The sequence below is a fragment of the Cololabis saira genome, chromosome 24 (assembly GCF_033807715.1).
Source record: "Cololabis saira isolate AMF1-May2022 chromosome 24, fColSai1.1, whole genome shotgun sequence".
NCBI classification, from domain to species: domain Eukaryota; kingdom Metazoa; phylum Chordata; class Actinopteri; order Beloniformes; family Belonidae; genus Cololabis; species Cololabis saira.
The window spans coordinates 8,606,674-8,629,517 of NC_084610.1; the positions used below are offsets into that span (position 1 = coordinate 8,606,674).

Sequence of the window (22,844 nt, forward strand, 5' to 3'; positions counted from 1 at the left end):
ATGTCATTGAGTGGAGCACCAAGAACTCTGTATGCCACTAGAAGTCAATGTGAGGACATCTGTTCATCCCAGCTTGGTTTAAGCTCAGTCTTGCATCAGAGCAATGACCCCAAATACAGCAAAGCTTCACCAGAATGGCTGAAAAATAAAAGAATCAAGACTTTCAAGAGAGCTGTGCATAAGCAAATGCTCAAAAACCTCAATGAAGAGCTTTGTGTGGTGGTCATACAGTACTTGGATACACAAAGAGGTACAACATGCACAGTGCTTTTTTTTTGAAGAATTAAAATATAATAATATTGTTCAGTTTGAATATTTGAATTAAAATCTCATTATGTCCATTCATGTCATGGGTGGGAAATTAGATAGAGATAAACAAAGCAAAGGACCCTTGCGTAACTTGTACCTGAGTATATCCTTTACTTGCCAGTGAACTCATGTGGTAATTTCTCTATCCATCTGTGTTCTATACTTGTTTCATCTTATCCCACCCATCACTGGGCGAGAGGCAGAACCCAGCATATATACAGTATTTCATCACTCCATCATAAAGATTAGTACTATTTCCCTTGACCCGAATTTGTGAGATCCATTTCTCCTTAAAAACAGAACCTGATCAAAGAGAATCAACTAAACCTTATAGATTGTGATCTTTTCTATAATGAATTTCAACAAAATGTTTAAAAGAAAAGGGGAATTTTCTCATGGTGAATATGCTCATGTGATCACATTTCTGAGCCTAAAAGGAGAAATAGACAAAGAGAAAGATCCCAACGGAGCAAACCAACCCCAGCCCGGTGTTGAGCATGATTCTGGTTCCTGGAGGTTCATGAAGGAGCTCATCCACAACCTTCTCCTCTTCTTCAACAGTAAGATCATGGACTTCAGAAGGTTTTCCCTTGAGGCAACATAGCCACTCTAAAGTGTTCATACATCTTCCACCTTCTGCTCCACCTAAGCAGTCTTCCACTTCCTTCCCACGATCACTCTCACCTCTCCCTTCTCTCTCTTCTACCAATTTGGGGCCAGAAATTAGGGTGTAGCAGCCATTTTGGACCTGATCTTGGGCTGTGACACTGGTTTCATGATTCATTTCTGTGCTGTGGAGCTTGTTTGTGTGTCCATTACAGTCTTCTTCAATAACACCACCACTGACATTTAAGGGTTCACGATTGAGATGGTCCAACGTATTGATGTCATCATTAGTTCCACCCTCTTTTTGCCTCTCTAGCTTCTTTCGCTCGTTCAACCCCCACAGAGTAGTTGTTCTGATTTGCTCTATTCTGGGTGGAGGAGTGCAGAGACTCACAACAACAGTCACAACCACTGATGCCCAGAACAGGAAGGCTGCCACGTACATGAAATGGACATCTTTGATGAAAGATGGGCGCTCATCAGGCTCAGTGCAGTGTGGCTCTGGATAAACAAATGCCAAAATCAGACGCACCAATCCCAGGGTGAACCCGACCATCCCACCCCAGAAGGCGCCTGTTTCATTGCAACGACGCCACAGGACACCAAGCAGGAAGAGCGCAGCTACAGGTGGAGTCAGGTAATCTGACACCTCTTGGATGTAATAGAACATCTGGCCTCCTTGCATCACAATGATGACCGGGACCCAGGCGATGCTGACGGCCACCATGAAAACCACAAACAGCCGGCCAACGATCACAAGCTCTTTGGACGACACCTGCTTTCGCAGCATCTTGTAAATATCCAGAGTGAATATGGTGCTTGCAGAGTTGAAGATGGAGTCCAAGTCGCTCATTAGAGCGGCGATCATGACGGCCATCATCAACCCACGGAGGCCGACAGGCATCACTTTCTTGACAAGAAGAGGGTACGCCAAATTGCTACAACCAGCCTTTAAGCCACAGACATCCATGCAGTGCTCTGGACTGATGCACGCCAACTCATCAGCAAAAAAGATCCTGGAAATCATCCCTGGAATGAAGTTGATATACAGGTCAGCAACTCAGGCCAACATTTGAATGGTAAGTCATTGAAAAGATAATTCATGACTCTACCTGGGATGACAATGATAAACATGGGAAGGATTTTGAGGAAGCCTGCCATGATGGTGGACCCTTTGGCATGAGCAATGTTCTTTGCTGCCAGGACTCGCTGTACAATCACCTGATCCGTACACCAATACCTGGAACACACAGTGAGGAAGATTTGAGTTAGTTAGGCATGTTGGCCTTTCAGGTCCACTGAGGTGGTATAATTTCCAAAGTACCGTGACAAAAAAGGTCATATAGAGCAAAAACAATCAGTACAATTACATGCTCTAACACAAAGTCGAATTGTTGCCTTAATCTGACCGATATTGACTGACTGCCCCGGGACTCCCCCTTCAGGAAGTGACGACACCGCGAAAGCCAGAATATCAACACAGTAGGACAAGAAGAAGACGAACACCAAAGAAGAAGACCAACGACAAAGAACTAACCGGAAAAACGCCAACGCAAAAGTGCGTGTGGCGACACCTAGCATCGCAGAGTCCAACGTACCTCACTCAATAATCAATCGTCTTCTTAATACTTCTTTAGTCCTTAGCTAGATTGTTGCCCAATAGTTTGATTCAGATATGCATGTAACCGCACTGAGTGATTCAGGGAACAGAGATTAGATTTCACCCACCAAGATTCACCATTGCAACATAGCCTGATGGGTTGGGAACTCCTCCCATTCACAGCCATTTCAAATGGCACCCAATTTTAATGCAACGAGTCATGAATTATCCAAGAGCAAAGATAGTTGCAGAATTGCTAATATCACCTTGGATCAACAATTTTTTGCTGCAAAAGCAACAACAGTCATTCAATGGCGCTCCCTTTCCCCTGCAAACCATTTCAGATTTTGTTTGTTGATACCAATCTGGTTCCCCCTCTGCCAACGTCACACATGCGTCATTTCTCTGATTAGTTGTGAGGCTATCAAATGGAGACCAGAAGCATTGTCTCATTTGTCCCATATTGTAACCTGGGAAAACAAAGACGAATCCACAGGAATCAGCATAATTCTTTGTATGACAGAGGAAAGGAATTAGGGTGGCTGCCCAGGGTAATTACGACCCACTCAGAAGCGTTACGTCAGTGGATTGTATGTTTTACATTTTGTGTTCTGATGACAAGAGCTGAATGTGTAACAGAGGAGCAATCCTTTCAACAGACTCCCATTCTTACAATTCTTATACACGTGAGCTGTTACTGACTTCTGCCTCTACACAATCTGGTGTAAAGCAGAGGCCAAAAATGCTGCAAATAAAGAAGAAATAAGCGAGTGTAAGGAAAATAGTGGGCCACCACACACTTCTAATGGTTCATAAGACATGGCTGAGAAGGAATTAATCTATCTGTAATAAAAGCCCCTGAGAGTCTTAGATGAGTCAGAGAAAAGACTCTGAAGCATAGTAGATTAAAGAAATATATAAATAAAAGTAATACCAAATGGAGGCGGGAGTCTGACCTAGTAAGAAACCAGGCCAGGGCAGGTCTTGGTCCATCGGGCCCCGCAGGATCTTCAGAGCATCTTGTTTCGGGTAGAGATGATGTCTGCAGGATTCAAAATCCGTCAGATTGGGTGAAGATGAGTAAGGTAAGATAGCCGTGATGTTTGGAGTAACCTGCATGTACTTGGTTCTTAAACCTTAAATGACAGAGAAAGACAAGATTAGCATAATCGAATGTATCACTTTGCATTAATGCATGAATTGAGAACAAGGAGCAATAGACGGGGTGGGAACCTTCAAATCCTCCCACTTTGAAGAGGCTGATGCCTGTTAGGCAGAGCGCTCCGGCGATCATTAGAAATGCTTGGACTGTGTCTGTGTAGATGACAGCAACCAGACCTCCGGTGACGGTCAGCACCGCCGTCATGGCGATGAGGAGGAAAATGGACAGATAGAGGTTCCACCCTAAGGATTCCCGAATGAACAGAGCACCAGCATAGAGGTCCACAGACAGTTTGGTGAAGATGTACAGCACAAGAGATAGAGCAGCAAAATACACCTTCAGGCGCTTCCCTCCATATCGTTTGGACAGGTACTCTGGCATCGTGTACACCCCACACCGTATGTAGACAGGAACAAACATCCAGCCTAACAGTTGGAGCAGCAGGATGGCGTTGAACTCCCATGCTGCAACGCTGAACCCGCTCGCTGCGCCTGATCCAGCCAGTCCAATGAAATGCTCACTTCCTATGTTGCTGACGAAGAGAGACGCTCCGACGGCGGCCCAGTTCATGGAGTGACCGGCCAGGAAGTAGCCACTCACGGTGTCCCGGTTAGCTTTTCGCATTGCCAGGAAGCCCACGGCCAGCACCAGGACAAAGTAGATCACGACCACGATGATATCCGCCAATTCCATGGTGTTAGCCATGATTCAGCACTTTTGTAGCAAACTAAGTTTAGAGTTGCTGAGCACAACCCTGCAAAGTGTATCTAGTAAACTGTTACAAATATTGTGCTTGATCTACTAAAATTAAGGCAACTTTTTGCATGAGATTATTATGTAGATCAAGAAAGAGTAGTCTTTGTATAAACTACCGGTACTTAATTTTTTGTATGTAAATAATACATTTTGCAAATACAGTCAACTTAATTGTGTTAAGTTTACTTTATTTATCAAAATTAAGTTCACTTTAAAAATAAGAAAAAAAGAGAAAAAAAGGAAAAAAAGAAAAAAAAGGAAAAAAAGAAAGAAAATAATTAAGTTTTACTTGCAAAGATTAAGTTGACTTTACTTGCAAATGAATTTTGTACATACTAAAAATTAAGTACAAAGACTAGTCTTTCTTGATCTACATAAAAATCTCATGCGAAAAAGTTGCCTTAATTTGTGGTGTTCTATTTAAACAAATAAAGCATTTTTCATCTAAACGTTGGTCAATCTGCCCAATAGATTACAATTGTTAAAGGAAAAGTACATTTTACATAAATACTGCTTGTTAAGGAAAAAATGCACAATGTCTTGTTTTTAAAACAAATGCAGATTAAGTTCAAAACTAGATGTATTCATGTAAAAGCAACAAACTTAATTTTCAATTGTTAATATCACAGATTTAAATATGTTATATTTACAGGCGCTTAGATAAATCTTTTTCAGTGTACATAAAATTAAATCAGGATTGAATTTCTCTTGAAATTAAAGCGGATGGAAAACAGCCAATCAGTGCGATTGTAAGACAAATGAAACACGGTCGTCTTGACATTCTTCCACACTCGTGCATCAGATGCTCAGGAATATAGTCTAAACAGCTGCTGAGTCAGCTTTAGGACTCAGCGAAGGTTGCGGTTTAGCAGTTAACAAAATGATAGCAGCTTGCTGCTTGGTTTCGCGTGAGGACGCCTCAAAAAGAAAAGCTGAATCATCTGGATTCTGCAAGAAACACAAAAAAAGCAGAGTGAATCTCATGAAATACAGTAGATCATGTTTCAACTAGTAAAAGTAATAGATGAAGGGGCAATCCATGGTTTAGGCAGCCATAATAACCGAATAATGCAGACTGGACTGGGATGTGGTGGTACTCATACCATAATTACATGTTGCACTGTCATTGTGGATGTAGTTTGCCGAGTAGACTCATTCCATGCACGAGTAATACACATTGGTGCAAAAGAAGAGAAATATCACTCAAACATTCTTGCAGGACTTAACATTTGACCTTACTTGTGCAATTGCCCATAGACAGACTGCCAGAGATGTTTCTGAGAGGTTGACTATAATAGTACAGTAGTGACTGGATGTTACTGCAATTTTGTGTGTGTGAAAGCTCTTCCTACTGCAGCAGATTGAGCTGCATGTGACCGAACACAAGTCCAACACAAGACTCCCCGTCTACAAGTAATGGGATCCAAAGTATCTAATGCCAACATAATGTGATGCATGAGGGGACTGCCCAGAAGACCAATGTCCTTGTCTCCCCGGGTCAGAGCTTCTGTTACCTAAAAAAAACCTTCTCATACATGGTTTTAATGAAGTAGACTATTGGTTTACATCAAAAATAGCTATTACATAAACATACTTTATTTAGTGAGCAAATGTCCACCTGGTTTTACTGGAAAAGCGGTTTTCTTACGGTGCATACAAACTTGCTTGCTTATAATTTTTGGACTGTGTACCGATGTCCCGAGACCTTTGTTGACATGGGCGGAAGATTTAGTGAAGGTATGCAGTTCTGGGTGGATTTACTGACACACAGATGAATAAACCATGAATTGGCCTTAGGATAGCAATGATGGATGGAAATATACCGTCATTTGTCAAATAGGATACAGATTTGTAGCACCTGCTGGAAGTGCAGCTGGTTCAAATTTTCTCTTAAACACTTGAAAATCTCGCTTTCTCACCATGTAGATCAGCCCAGAACTGAGCTACTGTGTGTTTGACACATGTATTTTGGTCCTTTTTGTAAAGAGTAACAGAGGTCCTTTGATGTCTCAGAAAAAGAGCTTGTCAGATGTGATCAGGCTCCGATCGGCAGGGGTGTCAAAAGTATTCACATTCATTACTCAGGTAGAAGTATAGATACTAGAGTTTAAAAATACTCCTGTAGAAGTTGAAATATCAACTTAAGTTTTTTACTCAAGTGAAAGTATAAAAGTACTGGTTTCAAAACTACTTAAAGTATAAAAGTAAAAGTAATGTAAGGGGGAAAAAGCCATTAAGGACAAAAGCCATTGAAAATGAATGCATCTTAGTATAATGTAAATATATTAAAGAACCATATATGTGTACTATTGAGCATTAACATGTGTTTCAGAGAGCAGGAGATATGATGACTAGTTGCCTATAAGTATTGTAATGGTGCAAAAAGTCAAACTTCAGAGGCATGTTATCATTTATCCTAACCTTTATTGGAATGTACATCCAAGTTTAGTTGCAGGAATCTGAGGGCAACGAAGTATTTGTACTTTGTTACTTGACACCTCTGCCGATCGGGCTTGTAAGTTTTTGTAATTCTTTTTGTAATGCTTGCAGATGGGTGTAATTCAACATTTAAGATGCAAAAAAACTGAATCTGGACAAAAGGTGCGTTCAGATGAAGGTATGTGAGGTTCTGGGTGACTTTACCTGGAGCAAGTAACTTATACATGCAGATGAGGGGCAGAACATCTTAGCTGTTCTCCAGTAAAAATCACAGGTAGAATTTGAGGTAGTAATACTATTTACTACTTGCCACAATACAGGGCTGTATTCCTGTTTTCCAGTATTTGCCCTGAGCTCAGCACGGTGTTCTGGTCTAAGGAGTACAAACGGGGTTAAAGTAACAGCAGCATCAGCAGAGCATATTAGAACAACTTCATCTCTATGTTCAGAGGTCTTGTTGCTTCTTGCAAGCAAGAAACGTATTTCCTCTCTTTCCCCCCCTTAGTAGCAGTTTATTGGGCTCTGCATATTGATTTAGCACAAGTTGTACATCAGTTGCCCTTCCTGACACAACCCTCTCCATGTCCGGGGAAATCTTGGCGAGATCTTAAAAGGGAATGCTGGCTTAACACATTTAGTTATTTCCAGATTCTAGTTCTTCAAGGTTGTTTTTTGTACTTGTTTGATCTTTTAAGAAAAACCTTAGTCCAGCAAGTTTTGTACCTGCAGGGACATTATGCAATAAGCCAGTTTTCACTGGTCTGACCTTACGATCCGTGCTTCATTATAGCAACACTGAGAGACTCACTCAGGAGACGTTTAAGGTGAATCTGAATGTGATTGATGGATTTCTTCTAAAGGAGCCTGGGAATCATTTTCAAGGTGAAGCATATAGCGAGACGATAATCATCTTTGATTGTAGATTATATTTATAGCAGCTATTCTTTTTGATGTTCCTTATGTAGGATAGACAGTCTGAACTGGAAATCCATGAAAGTGACACTTAGTACTCATGAGGTTTTGCTGGTTTGATTACTTTCAATTATTATTTCTGATCTAATACTTCAAAGGATTTTCTTTGTTGTACTAAATTCCAGTGAATGTGGTATTGAAACATACATTATTGTGGACAAAGTAATATTTTTCCCTTTTTTTTTTGGTCTAAACAATAATGTTGAAGCACAAGAATATCTATTTTTTTATTTCTTGTGTGCAATACTTTGATTAATTCTTTGTATTTTCTTATTTTAATGTCTCCCATGACTAAATTTGATATGCTTTAATGGGAATAACCACTAATTAAAGACAATGTCATAATTAGACTTGTGAAAGAAATTCATTTTAGGCAGAAAAGGTACACAGGTTAGTATCCCACTTACTTGTTCTCCTCTGAGTTCTCTCCAAGACCATCTTCCAAGTTTGTTTCTGGCTGGTGACAAACCTGCTCTGCTGGGACTGCCTCGTCCCCGGCCTGTTATTAACAGGAGCAATCCTCCGCCCACAGCAGTAGGTGGAGGAAAAACCTCAGGGCAAAGATGCTGCCGCTGCTGTTGACTGAATACGAGCTTTCATCTCTGCGGGCAGGAGTAGACGGGGAAACCACTTTCTCTCACTCTGTTAGTAAGAAAATGTTCATCTCCTTATTCGATCGCTTGTTTTAATCAAAATTTCCCCTATTGTATGTAAGAGATTCGATCATTTTCTGGAAGCTGAATGTGCGGGCAGTTCACCGTTTGATTTATGAATCTGATCACAAAATTGTCAAATTCCAGCTTTTTTTGCACTAACCATTTATTTTTGGTCCATTTGTGTCATGATTAAATGTCACAGGAGTTTGCATGTTTGCTTTATTTGCTGTTTGAGATTAAACTCTATGTCTGAATTGCCAAAAACCCAAGTTTGGCCAAATTCAAGAACATTGGGATACATGTGGCCTAACAGTGCCTAACTGAGCCATAAATACTAAAAGTAACCAGATTATTCAAAAATATGCTATCCGAGACAACTTTGTAAATAAACACATAAATACACATATCTAAAGACTTCAAAGCCAGAGTTTTAGTTTTAAGACTTGTGGAGTCACTATTTACATGACAAATGGGCAACAATGCTCCTACTGGTCGGTGAGACAAATTACATCCTGAAACAACAATTTGCATGAGACAAGAGCAAAGACTTAAAATAATATGAAACATTTTGTTGGGAAATCATAACACAGAAAAGACTTCCTCCAACTGCCACCTTACACCCAGCAGGTGAGATTAAAGGAGTGTATAGCAGCTAACGCAAGACTTCACCAGTTTCTTCAGACTCTGGATATGTGACCTTGAAATAACTTGCAAACTCATTTAAGCAGCATTTTCTTTTGTTATTATTTTATGAAATTAAAATGCATGATTTCCAAACAATTCATATTTTTATATTGTCTGGCGTTTGTTGTGCAGAACTACAACTCTACAACAACTACAGCAATACTGTTTATTGTTTTAAACTTGCATATTAGAAGATTAAAGACATAACATCATTCTTTGACTTGAGCATTGGTGTCATACACTTAACAAGTACAAATAAAAGCACCTTCCATTTAGATTTTTCATCAATTTTAAAAGTCCTGAGTCATCCTCTGCTCTTCATGTTCTCGGTCAGTGTCACAGAGTTGTCATGTCGTCTCGTTACCGTCCTCTAACACATTGCTCGTTAATGCTCGTTTCAGTCTGCTGCTTTGAGGACATGACCTGGCACGAAACCAAAGATCCTGTTATGGTCCAAAAAACCTAGCTGTTGGATGTTTTCCAACTGGGACGATCCCACCATGCCTCTGCCACACACATGCATACACATAAGAGGGTGCAAACCCTGGTACACACAGCGTTAATTATAAACCCACACAATGCACATGGACATTGCCTGACCGGGTCCTGATCTGCATCGTGCATGTGTATTTTTTGTATTTATATGGGTATGTGCGCATATGAGTTGACCATCAACACATTATTACCCATTACTGAGTGAGTGGGGTTGAGTGGGGTGACCTTAACGTCCAAATTCTGCAAAAACACCAGGATTTTTGCACTTTTCATTAACTATGAGCGGTACACTGGGTGAAACTGAGGTGGAGGTCTTTGAACCAGATCACATGATGATGACTTTACAACAAGAACACTGCTAACAGGGGGTTTCTGCTTTTTCCATGGCATGATTCCCTGGTATTTTGTGAAAATACTAAAAAACTTTGAGCAGTTTTTAAGAAGCTAAAGTGGCTTGCTGGTTTGCCCAATTAAGCCTACTGTTTTTCTTTATGGTCTTCTGTGTCTTCATTTAATTAACAAATCAAAATGAAGCCAAAATATCAAAGCAAAGTGTGAAAAAGTAAGTACACCCCATGATTTAGCAGCGTGTAGAATCACCTTTCACAGCCAACACTTGAAATAATTCTTCTCTTTATTAGATTATGATTGTCATTTGTAATTTTTGTCAGTTTTTATTATATTTCTGACATTTTGTTGGGCTCTAATTCCCGGGAGCCGTGTGATGCATCACGCATGCAACATCTGTTGGGATAAGCAACATCTGTTGTTTTCAATCACCTCTTAATAGGCTTTGCTAATATGTGAGTACAACTTTGTTTCAATCCAAAAAAGGATAATATTCCTCATATTAAGCATTATTTGTGGATACAGAGTCAGTCACTTTTTAGATTTAGCTTCAAGTCCTGCCGTATTTGCAGAGGACTAGCATCACCGGTGTTTCAGGGGACGTCTGTGATTTTAATCCAGTGCAAATGTGCCGCGTCTGTGATTTGTAAAGTAAAGATTTTTCAAGTTACGGACCCTATTTCAGCAAACACAGAAGTCATGAGATATGTTAAATCCTGTTTAAATGCTTAGTAATTCAGTGATTTGCAGGTGTTACAATTAAATCAGACAATATTGCAAAAAATATATTCTAACATGTACTTTCTTCTCTCACAAAGGAATAGAGTGATTGATGAAAGAACTAAATCTATATAGTGCTGTTTGCTATATTACTTTATCTCTTGGTACTTTTTTAAAAATAATTAAAATGTTTTCATGCTCAAAATATCCCTTTTATTACTTACCCTTGAAAATGACCCAAACAGCCACAATCAGGCATCATCAGCATACAGTAAAACATGTAAATGGTGACAGCTTAAGGCGAGTTTGATGAAAGTGGACATAAGATGCTTTTCTGTGTTTTTGACATCCATAAAGTGTTGCAGTGATCAAAACTTACCTCAGATGTCATCTTAAGATAAAAAAAAATAAACACAGTGAATCCAAATGTTTGAATCCAAACAGACATTTTCCAGCTTAAGCTGGATTGTTTTTATAGTGGTCCAAAACAGAAAAGTCAGTAAGTAACCTTTGAGTTGGGGTTCCTGCAGTAAGCGACTGAGTTGTGCAAGTTTGTGCCTGCAAAGCCAACAGCAGCTGGAAGACTGCTGACCAGCCCATAATTGCCTCCAGTGTCGAACCAATTATTTTCTCACACTCTGCAACCCAGATCCACTCCTTCAACTGAAAAACACAAAGAAAGACAATGAAAAGTGCCAGTGGACCATTATTAATGCTGGCATCCACTCAAAATGTATTGTAATTTCTTGAACAAAAGGTCCTTAATTTAAGACACAATAAAACAAAAACAGGCTTCTAATTCTGGGCCAAGAACTACACAATTTGTTAATTTAAATGGCTGTTATGATTAGATTTCATGAATATATTGAGAAATGATTTTTAACAAACTTACCCCACAGAAATAGTCTGAAATGTTCTCTTATGACTACATACAATATTAACAGCTGAGGAAAAACACAACACCACAACATCTATTAAAGTGTCGCTGCAGTGCCAGCAGGCACTTGAACCAGATGCCCAAATCTCTTCAAATGTCTTCCTCCGTGTTGTGATGGATGTGATGGAGGGGTTTACGTGCATGAATGATCTCAGCTATGCTGTCGGGGGCAAGTTCCCCTGGTAAAGTCTCCCAAGACCCTACCAGAGATCCCGGGTCGTGGAACATGGGGAAAAAAAATCCCAACACCAAAATTAAGAACATAGAACAGGGGTTAAAAAATAAGTACCGGTACAAGAATGCCAACAGAACATGGATGGAAGTGCATGCGTGTATATGCAACGGTCAGCTTGCACATCTGGAAAGGAAATATCAAGGCTCAAAAGGTACAGGACTGTCTCAGAAAATTAGAATATTGTGATAAAGTTCTTTATTTTCTGTAATGCAATTGAAAAAACAAAAATGTCATACATTCTGGATTCATTACAAATAAACTGAAATATTGCAAGTCGTTTATTACTTTAATATTGCTGATTATGGCTTACAGTTTAAGATTAAGATTCCCAGAATATTCAAATTTTTTGAGATAGGATATTTGAGTTTTCTTAAGCTGTAAGCCATGATCAGCAATATTAAAATAATAAAAGGCTTGCAATATTTCAGTTGATTTGTAATGAATCCAGAATGTATGACAATTTTGCATTACAGAAAATAAAGGACTTTATCACAATATTCTAATTTTCTGAGACAGTCCTGTATATACAGGTTTCAATCTTCTATCCATGTGAAGTCTTTTTCACCTTACATTCCACAGTAAGACATGGTAAAAGTCCTGTATGCATTACAAGAGCTCCGTTGTAGAAGAATCCGGTGCCGTCATGAATTAAAATATATTTGGCACATCATAAAACAAAAATAAATGCTTAAAAAAAACCCCAAGATCTTGCCTCACACAAGAATGATACATCATTCTTCTCCCATTAATACCAACATCTGGTCTCCTGAGTTCCCAAACAAATGTTTTCAAAAGAAGAGGAGATGCTACTAGTCCTCTGATAAACATAGTCGTCTCTTTTTTTTCGTTGTTGCAATCAAATCTTTTCCTTTAAACTGCATTTTCTCACTTTTTATATGTTTTCTGTACTCTATTGTAAATAAAATAAAAGTTTATAAGAGTTACAAATCATTGCAATCTGTTTTGATTTACATTTTATGTAGTGATTTTAGCATTAAGGGTTGCAGCTGCTGTTTTACATCTTGGCCAGTAGATGGCGCCACTCTCGCACTGAAAATCCAGCGCCACTGACATTAATTGGAAAATCCTTATTATACTTACCAGAGGTTTCTTTGGTCCCTGATTTATAGCAGTTTTACATGATTTATTGTTAGAATAATGCGATAGTGTTAGTAATCCTCCTGTGTATTTGAAAAGGTGGTGGAATTAAATCATAATCCTACTAAGAGCTTTATCTAAATGAATAAATTCTGTTTTTTCTATCTTCCACTTCAGTTCAGGCTTAAAACTTCTCTAGAAGACTACCGGTAAGAAAGAGTGGCAAGGCATTTCTGTTATTCCATAAAATATTCATGAACTTCTCCTTTTTTTTATGTGTGTGTTGAAATACTGAAAATTTCAGGAAGCCTGTCTGTCAATCAAATTCACACAAACGGGCACCTTGCTGAGAAACACCAAAACATCGCAATGTTATCCTTCAGCATCCCCACAGTTTCACAGCACCCCTGCCTTCAGATGATTGACTAACACATACAAACAGTTTAACACCACTTTTTATATTTGATTCAATAGCTGAAGGTTTTCTTCTTCGTTTTTTTCTGCTCAAATTGGGACGAGATTACATTTCAGGTCAGGCACTTGTCTATAGAAAATGAATATGAAATAATTGGATGGGGTCAGGAAGAGGTCAGAGAGGAGCTATGGTGTAATCATGTCAGATTCAGGACTATGAGGGGGAGTAAAAGAGATTTTGCTGAAGCTGAGAGGGCGATAAGGAGGAGGAGGAGGAGGAAGAGTGGGGCGCTATTCTTCAAACACGACCAGAGCTGAAGCTCGTGGAGTTGCTGGCGACAGCAGATGGCAGTAGGAATGAAAGACAGATGGAAAAATCACTTCCAACCTGTTTATCATTGTCAAGGAGTGTGTATGTGTGCATGTAGGGGGATGATTTCCCCTGTGGTCATGGAAAATGTGATTGAATTAAAAAAAAACTTAAAAAAAACTGAGTCACAGTGCAGGATGAGGATTCTCATTGTGGATATACTTAAAGTGAATCTTGCTCATGTTTTTTCTTTTTTTTTTTCCTCCTCAGGTTGAAAGTCAAGTTTTACAGAGATGAAATCACTGACTGGGATAGTAGACTGTATTTTCAGTGTCTGATAGCTAATATGTTACACTTTTGGATAATTGATGTCCCTCCCGTTGCAAAATAACTAAAAATACTTTAATGCAGGTAAAATTCTCTATTTTTAACTGCTAAACTGTCAAAATGTCCATTATTGGCTGAATTCTTTGCTGTATAAACGGCCAAACAACTTCAATAAAAGAACAACATAGTTTCCAGAGACTGAAACAAATAAAGTGGGGAACAAGTCATTGTAATAAGATTTTTTTTTTTTTAAAGACAGAAAATGATTTCTGATGTAAATTTTGACATTTTTAATCCATCCTCAAATATCCCCCTACCAGGATACTTCCACCACCATGTCTCACAATGGGTGTGTGTTTTTATTTCTTCTTTGGTCTCATCAGTCTACTCATTTGTTATCACTCGTCTGTCCCTGTTTTCAAGAGAAGCTGTAGGAACAGACATATTCAACCCTGCAGTTTAAAGGAGCAATGCAGAAAACGGTTCTGGTACCCTCAGACTCTACAACTCATCAAACCAGACTAAAGTGGACTTAAACCATCTCTCATTCTTGTATAGTCCATATTTCAGCATATATTGACTACATCATGTGTTATTTTCAATGTTTACTCATATACATACAATATCCTATTGTTTATATCCATATATTCTTCGTAGCTGACTCTTCATGGCTAAATATGTTCACATGTTGCATTTATTTTGATTTGTACATATTTACTTTTATACCTATTCCTTATATTTCATACCTAAAACATATTTGTTCTGTCCACGTGATATGAAAATACTGATGTTGAATCTTTTTATTGGAGAGCAGTGGTTTTCACCTTGGAGTCATTCTGTGCACACTATTTTTGTTTAGAATAGGCCAATAAACCTGAAAAAATAATTGGAATGTAAGTTTAAAGTTTGAAAGCAAGTATTGTTTCATATAGATCCATAAATTACATACCCTGCCTTTAATAAGAAGAAGCTGTCTGTGATAGATGGATTCTGGACACAGTAACTCTTTTTCTCTCACTCACAAATATGCAATTTTCTGATAATTTCCCTCTCTAAATAAAAGACCTAAAAAATAATACTTTTTTTTTTGTAGTTGAAAAGTGACATTGACAATCCTAAAAGATCCACAAGCTCAGTCCAATTTGACGTCGCCATGGCAATAATTGCATGCTCGCATCGTTGCCAGGGTGATGCGTGGCTGAAAGCAGCAATTGAATTGTTGGCCAGACAATAAGTGCATCTTGTGCTTGTGTGACAGAAAGAGAGGCGGCTGAGAAAACTTGAGAAAGTCACATGACTTTGTGACCTCAGCAAACAAAACCCTGACGGCATGAAAAAGACAGTCTGAGGCTCTGTCATCTTGTGTGTCTGCTGCAAAGATGAAGAGAGAATTAAAGAGAGACAGGGGATTATATTGCCACAAAGAGAGAGAGGGAATAACAAGGTCATTTCAATGTTATTGCTGAGGAGAATATTGGTTTTAAATGAAGATGCTACCGGCTGCTTTGGGCATTTTGACTGAATAAAACCCCTGAGCAGTCCTGGAAGAGCCTTCTTGGTACAGATGAAATTTGAAAGATAAACTTGTACCAGAACAATGAGGAAAGTTTGCAACAGTTCAGGATCCAGAGCATACGTCATCTGTAAAACACGGCGAAGCGTTGGGATGGCTGTCTAAAATGATGCCTTTCTAAGAATTGTATGCATAGTCCAGACTGATTATGACTCCAAAAAACAAAACAAAAAAACATATTTAAAGGTCAAGACAGGTACATTTTCTGTAATGGCTTGGTGAGTCCTTTCTTTACCTTCACAGAGGACAGTTGTGAAGTTTAAAAACAAACAGAATTCTGTATATATGCACTGTCAGTCAACACAGATAACCAAATACTACAATATTTATGTGCTTTTGGAGGCATCTAAGGCATTTTGACAATATCAGTCTTGCCAAATTGTTTGTCCAACTACAAGAACGAGAGATTTTTCCTCATCTTTAATTACAATATTGCATTTTTGCCATTCTAATTGAACTATGGAAGTTACAAGGTGTAAGAGGATGTCTGCTCTCTTTCATTCATTTCACTTCAATTTTATTTATAGCGTCTATTACAACAGAAGTTGTATCTACACGCTTTCCAGAGACCCAGAAGATCACCCCTGAAAATGTATTACATGAACAATGTCAGGTAAAAACTCCCCTAGTGGGAGAAAAACCTTAAGCCAAACAGTGGCATGGAAGCTAAGGGTGACGTCTAAGAAGCCTCACAGATTCGTCCGTACATGGTGTATTTAAGTACGGGTGGAAAGCTGGGTCATCTGAATTTTCATCTGAGTAGATAGACCTACAGTAAAGCTACTACAGATCACTGTGATGCCCCGCCATTACCGTCTTCTTGCCTCCTGATTTGACTGTCAATTTTTCCCAGCCATTACATTACATTTATATGGCTCATAAATGCATATATGCATAGGAATTATAGAATATTACAAAGCAAATGTGTTATAACCACGGGGTGCCGAGATATTCTTTCTTACACAGGTCCACATTTTTCAAAAGTCCACAAGTTATGTTATGCACTCACAAATCTAATAATACGCTCAAATCTAGTAATAAGCTCAAATCTAATAATACAAACACACAAATCAAGAGCTGCGCACACACAAATGTTTTCAGTCGTTTTTCTCTCCATATTTCTACATCAGCTAAAACAGGAAGTTCCTATAACTGTGGAAATGAAAGCAGTCTCAGAAATGTGTTTTTTGTGTGAATTACAGGAAAAGGTCTGGCCGATCGCATCTAACCTGAGCTTTGGGTAAAGCAGCTGTTGGTTGGATCATCTATTATATCGGCAGGTCATTAGTGTGTTTGGTTGCAGCATCAACCTAACAACCGCCTATATGTCTGTTGAGACACACGCTGAAAGATTCCTGAAATAACTGGAACACTGTCGAATGAAAGTGGCCTCGACAAATTAGCTGGTACCCTTAGAAAAGATTAAAAATAGTATGACCACAGTGACATGTTAAACTAAAGCGTCTAGTCAGCGTCACAAGTGTCTTCCAGCTTCAGTCAGTGAGTCAGTCCGACTATTTAAAGGGTGAAAAGTCGCCACTCTGCTGTTTGGTATCGTGGTGTTTACAACAATGGACCAGAGAAAATAAATGAAGGTAAAGGCTAGAGCAGGGGTCGGCAACCCAAAATGTTGAAAGAGCCATATTGCACCAAAAACACAAAAAACAAATATGTCTGGAGGCGCAAAAAATGAAAAGTCTTGTATAAGCCTTAGAATGAAGAAAAAAACACATGCTGCATGTATCTAAATTAGTTATAACTGGGGGAAGTTTTTTTTTTCATTATGCACTTCGAGAAAAAAGTCGAAATGTCGAGAAAAAAGTCGAAATGTCTGGAAAAAAGTTGAAATTTCGAGAAAAAAGTCGAAATGTCGAGATTAATGTTGAAGTACAATCTCGAGAAAAAAGTAGAAATGTTGAGAAAAAAGCCGAAATGTCGAGAAAAAAGTCGAAATGTCGAGGAAATAGTCAAAATTTCGTGAAAAAAGTAGAAATGACAAGAAAAAAAGTCGAAATGTCGAGAAAAAAGTAGAAATGTCTGGAAAAAAGTCGAAATGTTGAGAAAACAGTCAAAATTTCGAGGAAAAAGTCAAAATGTCGAGATTAAAAAGGAAAGGAAAAAGGAAGAAAAAAAGAGAAAAAAAGGAAAAAAAGAAGAAAAAAGAAAAAAGGAAAAAAGAAGAAAAAAAGAAGAAAAAAAAGAAAAAAAGAAAAAAGAAGAAAAAAAGGAAAAAAAGAAAAAAAGAAAGGAAGAAAGGAGAAAAAGGTCAAACATTTTTGAAAAAGCTCCAGGAGCCACTAGGGCGGCGCTAAAGAGCCACATGCGGCTCTAGAGCCGCGGGTTGCCGACCCCTGGGCTAGAGCATCTCCCAGCAGATTGATGTTCATGTGACTACAGCTGCAAACTGTGTCAACATCCACATGACTGATCCAAACTCACTGGACGTAGCTCTAAGACGAAAATCGATGACAAATTGAAGAGACGGATGATGTGAATGGTTGACAAAGAGCCCAGATCAACCCAGAGGCTCCACTGTTGAAAGCAAATCGTGAAAAAGTCTGACTGGAATTTGTCAAAATGGAAAAATGACAAGCGACGAAGCTTCTGGGAGAAAATCCCATTAACAAATGAATAAACTTGGGAAGTCACAACAGCTCTGTTTTCACATCAATGAATCATTCAAAGAAAAGATGACTGAAGCTACTGTGAAATGTAGAGGAGGATCAGTTATGTTCTGGAGCTGTTTTGTTGCATCTGATACAGGAATCTGAGTCTGTGTTGGTCTCAGTTAAAACACCCCAAAATGACTAAGAACAAAATATTGCACTATACTGAAATGGTTTCTCTGAGCTCTGATCTAAAAGCATCTGTGGAAAGAGCTGTCACATGCAATGTGGAGAAGAAACACCTGTTTTTCTCATGAAGTGGACTAAAATACTTGTCCACAGGTGCAGAAGTCTCTTTGAGAGTTACAGAAATCCCTTTAATGCAGTGATTCCCCCCCAAAAAAACTCATTTGACAAGGCCAGCTCCTTCATTGATTTATCGTTCTTAACGATTCTGTTGAATCACAACTCAAAAGCAATGTCTGATTTTCTTTTGTCAGTTTTTAGTAAACTATTATTTATGAAAACGCTTGTCAGTTTCAAGGTATTTCAGGGGCCACTGGAGCCTTTTCCTTCTTTAAAGGAAGAATACAAACATATTTGACTTCATCTGGATGTTAAAGAAATATACTTTCTACTTTATGCCTTTTATTCACAAGTTGAGACAATTTCCCGACGTCTTCATGAAAACTCTTTGATGTATTTTAATGAAAATGGAACAAAAGCTGAATAGTCCTTTGAGTTAGTCGTCTCCTCAGACACCTAAATATGCTCTCAAGCAGAGAAATATAACATATGCATCTTTTTTCATTAAAATGTCCTTTTTCAAAAACACTTGCAAAGAAAGAAAAGAACAAGGAAGAGCACAAGCAGAAGCATCAATCTCACATCTCTCAGTCTCTCTCTATTTCCTCATTTTCCATTCCTTCATCGTCCCATCTCTCGGTCTCTCTTGGCTATTTTAAATAAGGGCGTCTTATTGTCTGGGGGACATCTGATCCACTCACACACACGTCCACATAAACTGGCATACACTCACACTTGCAAATATGCTGACATCAAATGCTTGCTCAGCTTCTTTACAAGAAGGATAAAAAGAGCTTGACAGATGAATGTGGAGGTAAGAATCCAGTCCTTTCCCTCTTCTTTCCTCTTTTGTTTTTTTCTTTCTTTTGCAGTACCAACTGATACAGTGATCTGAAGTGCAGAGCCCTTATGTAATGTGTCTGTGTGTGTTTGTGTGTTTGTGTGTGTGTGTGTGTGTGTGTGTGTGTGTGTGTGTGTGTGTGTGTGTGTGTGTGTGTGTGTGTGCTCACATATATTTGACTTGCTAATATTTTTCCTGCAGGGGCATTGTCATTCATTAAAAGCTGATTATTAAAGCAACGGAATGAAAAAGAGAAGCTTCCTTGAAACTGCAAATGAGAGCTGCACACTTGTATTACCCACAAGTCAGTGCAGCTGTACTGAAGATGCATGATTTTTTTCAAATACCCAACGCAAAAAGATGCCCATCTTAAACATTTTTTGGAGAATGTTCCATAGGGTTAAAGTAAAACCAAATGCAAAAGTGAAACCAACACTGCAAAAACTCAAAATCTTAACACGAATATTTGTCTTATTTCTAGTTAAAATGTCTAATATTTAGTCAAAAAATCTCATTACACTTAAAACAAGACTCCTCAGTGGAAAAAATAACAATTTTCACCTGTTTCAAGTAGATTTTCACTTAAAATAACTAGAAAAATCGGCCAGTGGAACAAGATTTTTTTGCTTGTAATAAGAAGATAAATCTTGTCCCACTGGCAGATTTTACTACTTATTTCAAGTGAAAATTTATTTGAAACAGGGATAAAATTGTCAAATAAGTTATTTTTCTGGTAATGACTCTTGTTTTAAGTGTAATGAGATTTTTTGACTAAAAATGAGACATTTCTAACTAGAAATAAGACAAATATTTGCAGTGTTTTTGCAGTGAAGGGGGGACATCTGGATTTTGGAGTTAAAGTCAATGTGGAGGCAAGAAACCTTTGGCAAGAATGATAACTGGGCTAAGGTGGGTATGTTTCAGCTGTCCTCCAGGTCTGTTTAATGGTGGTTGAGTGGTGTCAGTTCCTGCTAATATGGCATAATCAGTGACACCTAAGTCAGGTGTCCGGGTCAACAGTCACAGTTATCAGAATTTGTGACATTTCATGAAAGATTTATATTATGCCAATAAGTCTACTTTTACAAAACAAATTGTTAAATGGTGCATTTCCCAGGACAGAGTCTTGAGGAGTCCCCAATGCCAGTCAAGGTTGCGATTTGTCAGTTAAACAAATTTGTGTGTTACTGTGTTTCAAAATCATAGCAGATATAGAAGTCTGTGTCAAGCAATGTTGGTGTAGATGGGAAAAAGAAGGGGACCAAGGACAGACACTTGTGGAACTACTAATGCTAGGCAATATGCTTCTAAGTGATGGTAAATACATCAAAGGAGGAACATGGTGAGAAGTTTATAGCTTTTCATCCTCAAGTTATCATGTGGATCATAACTAGTCGCTTCAAAAACCCATCTGAGACATAAATCTGCTGAAAAATGTGGCTCTACTTAATATTATCCACCGGTTCTATATTGGTCCCATGTGATTTATGCTCTTGGGTTTGATTAAGTGGTTGGCTCAAGTGGCACCCAGTTCAGACACCCATTTATCATCCACACACCTGAGCAAAGCCACAGAGAAATTCACATGGGGCCAACCACGAACAATCACAGGGGCTCCACATTTAAGCGCTGAAAGTCAAAGTCTGTCTGATATGGATGGAAATATTCTGAAAGGGAAACTGAAAATCTGGATGTTCAATAAACTATCTTAAACACTTTTTTTTTTTTTTAATTGTGTTAATTTGGGGGGACTTTTACAAGTGTCCCAACCACATCACTTAACCATTTTAAGATCAATAAATGACACACTTCTGCGGTCGTAGCTATTGGTTGCAGCGTGTTGCCGAGCCAACTTTGTTTTGGCAGTACGGCAAATTACGGATTTCTGCCAGTTTGGGGATAAAAATTACGCTGCACTGTCACTACACTGTGTGCAGTGTGTTCCCAAGTATTTCTTTTACTAATACAAAGTAAAAAAAAAATGATCCAGTGATTTAAATTTTGATACAAGGCAAGAAAAACTACGATGATTTTTCTGATTGGTCAGTCAGTGTTGCAGCTTTCACTCTTGCAACGGGAGAAAGGACGAAGCGAGACGTTTGCTTAAATTGAACTCTTTAGTGAAATAAAAGGATCAACAAACTATTGTAGCGTGTGCAGCTATCAATGAGAGGTACAGCATCTTCTTACCGCAACAGCAGACTCTGACGTCATCACGTTCACTTCCTTTATTTGCTTCTCAAAGCATCATGGGAAAGGTAGTCCATTTTAATGTCCTCTCAACCAAATGAACTGAAATTAAATAATTCTGGTTTTAACTTAAAATTTACACATCTCTCTTATGAATTATTATCTTATAACCAGTGGTGGACAGTAACAGAGTAAATTTACTTGAGTACTGTACTTAAGTACATATCCAGCGGATTTGTACTTTACTTGAGTATTAGATTTCTTTGGTACTTATTACTCTTACTTGAATACATTTCCAAGACAAATATTTTTACTTTTACTCGAGTAAATTTCTAGGAAGGCTGAAAAGTACTCGTTACTTTCAGGTCTGCTCTTTTTTCTTCTTCCCTAAAATCCTATTGGACACAAGCTGTTTTTGTCAAAGGAGGAGACCTATCACAGTGCATGCTCTCCACTGGGATGTACGTAAAGCGGAAATACGTCAAGCCTCTGAATGGCTGAATGGGGAGACAGTTTGTTATGCTCTATATTGCTATATTGTACTGGTACATGTCCTTCCTGTAAAGTTAAGTGACTTCAACATTGAGTTATTGAAAGCAGAGATGTAGTTTTTTGTAAAGCAGTGGTCTTTGAGGGGGATCCAGACTTAGTTGGATGGTGCAGGTTCATTTGGTTTCAGTTCATGATCATGTGGGTTAGGGTTAGGGTTAGGGTTAGGGTTAGGGTCATGTGCTGTCCTCTTATGATCCCATTCATTTGATTTGTTTTTGGTGTTTCTGCAGGTTTTATATAACATTGTGGTTCTAAAAGCAGCACATCAGTGCAGCTGGTTTCAAAGAGTTAATTCTCAGAAACAAAAGTTAAAAGATCCTTAAGTTAATTTAGAAAAAATATAGTAATTTACTGATGTGGAAAATAAGAAATTTACTCTTACTCTTACTCTTACTTTTACTTAAAGTAAATTTAAAAGCATTTACTTTTGGATACTCAAGTACCTTTAAAAGCAAGTACTTTTCTACTCTTACTCGAGTAATATTTTGACTGAGCTACTTTTACTTGTAACGGAGTAAATTTTGACCAGTAGTATTTGTACTCTTACTCAAGTACTGGGGTCGAGTACTCTGTCCACCTATGCTTATAACTTTAACTTATTTATTCTCCAACAAAACCCGTTTTTAACAAATAATATTATGCTCTCAAATAAATTCTCAACAGTCAGGGACCAATCAGAAGGCTGACAAAGGGTCAATTATGGTCCTA

The 22,844-nt window shown here is 38.4% G+C and overlaps 1 protein-coding gene across 1 annotated transcript; it reads right to left on the reverse strand.

Moving 5' to 3' along the window:
• Positions 1 to 398: 398 nt before the first annotated feature.
• Positions 399 to 4,395, reverse strand: LOC133424897 (sodium/myo-inositol cotransporter-like). The gene is made up of 4 exons (XM_061715474.1): positions 3,749 to 4,395; positions 3,450 to 3,651; positions 2,028 to 2,155; positions 399 to 1,944 (listed from the first exon to the last, which is right to left on the reverse strand). Exons 1-4 carry the CDS (start codon positions 4,380 to 4,382, stop codon positions 740 to 742), a joined length of 2,169 nt encoding a protein of 722 aa, XP_061571458.1. The 5' UTR covers positions 4,383 to 4,395; the 3' UTR covers positions 399 to 739.
• Between the last annotated feature and the right edge of the window lie 18,449 nt (positions 4,396 to 22,844).

Coding starts and splice junctions, on each gene's coding strand:
- LOC133424897 (XM_061715474.1), bottom strand. CDS start 4,382: ATGGCTAACACCATGGAATTGGCGGATATCATCGTGGTCGTGATCTAC. Junction 3,652..3,748: donor CAAAGTGGGAGGATTTGAAG/GTTCCCACCCCG, acceptor CTGTCATTTAAG/GTTTAAGAACCAAGTACATG. Junction 1,945..2,027: donor GTTTATCATTGTCATCCCAG/GTAGAGTCATGA, acceptor ACTTCATTCCAG/GGATGATTTCCAGGATCTTT.